The sequence below is a fragment of the Castanea sativa genome, chromosome 7 (genome assembly GCF_040712315.1).
Source record: "Castanea sativa cultivar Marrone di Chiusa Pesio chromosome 7, ASM4071231v1".
Taxonomy (NCBI): domain Eukaryota; kingdom Viridiplantae; phylum Streptophyta; class Magnoliopsida; order Fagales; family Fagaceae; genus Castanea; species Castanea sativa.
In genome coordinates this window covers 26,304,909-26,307,897 of record NC_134019.1, presented here as the reverse complement: position 1 = coordinate 26,307,897, position 2,989 = coordinate 26,304,909, and the positions used below count along the sequence as shown (strand labels likewise).

The following is a 2,989-nucleotide window of genomic DNA, read 5'->3' as shown; positions in this document are numbered from 1 at the left end:
CTCTGAAGTTTGTAAACATTTTTGAGAATATTGTTGAATAAAATTCAAAAAAGGTGAGGCTTTGCTCTCTTTTGGTTCTTCAAGAACTGTGAACTTATCAAGGATTCTTCCTTGTGGCGTTCAAACTTTATACCTTTGGTTCGTGATTCTTTATAATCATTGGGTCAAGGTCAACTTATACCTTTGGTTCGCGTTTCGATTATAAACGTTGGGTCAGGGTTTCTATCAAATATCTGATTTTTAGCTTTCCTGGGTTAAATATTCCAATATTTTTGTTGGGTCTCAAAGCGTGTCGATTGAGGTTCGCATCACTAGACTTAGCCTGTTTACACGTGATACACTTCTCATAGATTCTTTCCACATCACGTTTCATATGAGGCCAAAAAAAATGATCATGCAAAATTCCTAAAGTCTTAGCTACACCAAAATGACCCATCAAATCACCACCATGAGCTTCTCTCAGAAGCAATTCACACAAAGAACACCTAGGCACACAGTTTATTCTCCCGAAACAAAAATCCATCATGCCTATAAAACTTACCAAATGCCACTTTTTCACATGCATTGAACACATCACCAAAATCAGAATCTTGCGCATAAAAATCCTTAATGTATTCAAAGCCAAGCATTTTTGTATCTAAAATGGAAAGTAAAGCATACATTCGGGACAATGCATCAACCACCACATTTTCCTTACCTTGCTTGTATCTGATCACATAAGGAAATGTTTCAATGAATTCCACCCACTTGGCATGGCGTTTGTTCAACCTTTGCTGCCCTTTCAAATGCTTCAAAGATTCATGATCTGTGTGAATCACAAATTCCTTTGGCCATAGGTAGTGTTGCCAATTTTTCAAAGCCCTTACCAAGGCATACATCTCCTTATCATAAGTGGGGTAATTTACGGCTGCCACACCCAATTTTTCACTGAAATAAGCAACTGGATGGCTTTCTTGCATCAAAACAGCTCCAATACCTATTCCTGAAGCATCACACTCAATTTCAAAAGTTTTAGCAAAGTTAGGTAAAACAAGCAAAGGTGCATTAGTTAAATTTTTTTTGATCTGATTAAATGCCTTTTCTTGTTCTTTCCCCCACTTAAACGACACATTTTTCTTGATGACTTCACTAAGAGGGGCGGCTAAGCTACTAAAATCACGCACAAACCGTCTATAGAAACTAGCTAAGCCGTGGAAACTCCTCACTTGAATGATTTTTGTAGGCGTTGGCCACTCTTGGATTGCCTTCACCTTTTCCTCGTCCACCTCAATTCCTCTTTTACTAACAACAAAACCAAGAAACACAAGCTTATCCGTACAAAAGGTGCACTTTTTGAGGTTAGCAAACAATCTTTCTTTCCTTAGAATTTCCAAAACAGATTTCAAATGCATTACATGTTCTTCCAAATTTTTGCTATAAATTAGGATATCATCAAAATACACAACTAAAAATCTACCAATAAATGCATGCAAAACATGGTTCATCAAACACATAAAAGTGCTTGAAGTATTAGGTAAGCCGAAAGGCATCACTAACCACTCATACAAACCATATTTAGTCTTAAAAGCAGTTTTCCATTCATCACCTTCCTTCATCCTAATCTGATGGTAACCACTCTTAAGATCAATTTTTGCAAAGACACAAGAACCATGTAATTCATCCAGCATATCATCTAATCTAAAAAATGGGATGACAATATTTTACCGTTATGTTGTTGATGACTCGGCAGTTAACACACATCCTCCATGTTCCATCCTTCTTAGGAACTAATAACACCGGGACTGCACAAGGACTCATACTTTCATGCACGTATCCCTTCTCCAATAATTCACCTACTTGCCTCTGAAGTTCCTTGGTCTCCTCGGGATTACTCCTATAAGCAGGTCGGTTTGGAATTGATGCACCAGGTATGAAATCAATTTGATGTTCAATCGCTCGAATTGGAGGTAAACCATGAGGTACCTCTTCGGGAAGGACATCTTCAAACTCCTGCAAAAGAGAAACAACATTGCTCGGCAAAGTTCCGACGAGATCATTAGTACATAAAAGAGCCTCCTTGTAATGAGTACAATAAGGGGTTGGTGTGAAAATAATGTTCTCTTGATCTCACTTTTTTTTGCAACGTAATTAAAATTTTCCTCTCCTGCTCTCATTATGTGTGAATCCATCATGCTTAAGCCTCCGATCATACTGCCATGGTCTTCCCAACAATAAATGGCATGCATGCATGGGGACCACATCACATAGCACCTCATCCTCATATTTTCCAATGGATAATGCCACCAACACTTGTCTTGTCACCTTGATTTCGCCACATTCATTCAGCCACTGAAGCCGGTAAGGTTGAGGATGTTTCAAGGTAGCTAAGACCAATTTTTCCACCAAATAAGTGCTGGCTACGTTTGTGTAGCTCCCTCCATCGATAATGACACTGCAAACTTTGTTATTTACAAAGCACCGAGTATGAAACAAGTTCTCCCTTTGGTTACTTTATTCCTCCTTAACCTGCACATTGAGGACTTGCCTTGTTACTAATAAATCTCTAGCCACAGCATTTTGCTCATCATCGGCATCCTCCAAAGATGGCACGTCAACATTTTCTACTTCTTCCTCATTCTCCGACTCAAGCTCGCCTTGGGCATTTATCACCATCACCCTTTTGTTTACACACTGGCTGGCTATGTGTCCCCGCCCCTGACATTTAAAACACTTAATATCACGGGTTTTAGAACTCGAAGCCTCGGTGTTACCTAAAGTAGTGGTGGTCTTTGAGTTGGCACTCTTAGATGGTTCAAGTTTTGGCTTATTTTGCAGCTGCTCGTCCCTTTTTGGAGTTGTCTTCCACTGACTGGTCATAGGTTGTCCCCTCCTACCCAATCCCTTCCGTTTGAATTGCTCCTCCACCTTTATGGCTTGATGCACCATATTCGTCAATTCAACATAGTGCTGCATCTCAACTATATCCGCAATCTCACGATTTAAACAGTAA

At 39.5% G+C, this 2,989-nt stretch overlaps 1 protein-coding gene across 1 annotated transcript; it reads right to left on the bottom strand.

Annotated features, from left to right (window-relative positions):
- Positions 1 to 485: 485 nt before the first annotated feature.
- Positions 486 to 2,925, bottom strand: LOC142644233 (uncharacterized). The gene is made up of 5 exons (XM_075818886.1): positions 2,525 to 2,925; positions 2,251 to 2,431; positions 1,705 to 1,989; positions 1,550 to 1,616; positions 486 to 976 (listed from the first exon to the last, which is right to left on the bottom strand). The coding sequence occupies exons 1-5, from the start codon at positions 2,923 to 2,925 to the stop codon at positions 486 to 488; spliced, it is 1,425 nt and encodes a 474-aa protein (XP_075675001.1).
- Between the last annotated feature and the right edge of the window lie 64 nt (positions 2,926 to 2,989).

Coding starts and splice junctions, on each gene's coding strand:
- LOC142644233 (XM_075818886.1), bottom strand. CDS start 2,925: ATGGTGCATCAAGCCATAAAGGTGGAGGAGCAATTCAAACGGAAGGGA. Junction 1,990..2,250: donor TTGGAAAATATGAGGATGAG/GTGCTATGTGAT, acceptor TCTCTTTTGCAG/GAGTTTGAAGATGTCCTTCC. Junction 1,617..1,704: donor GAGTCATCAACAACATAACG/GTAAAATATTGT, acceptor ATTGATCTTAAG/AGTGGTTACCATCAGATTAG.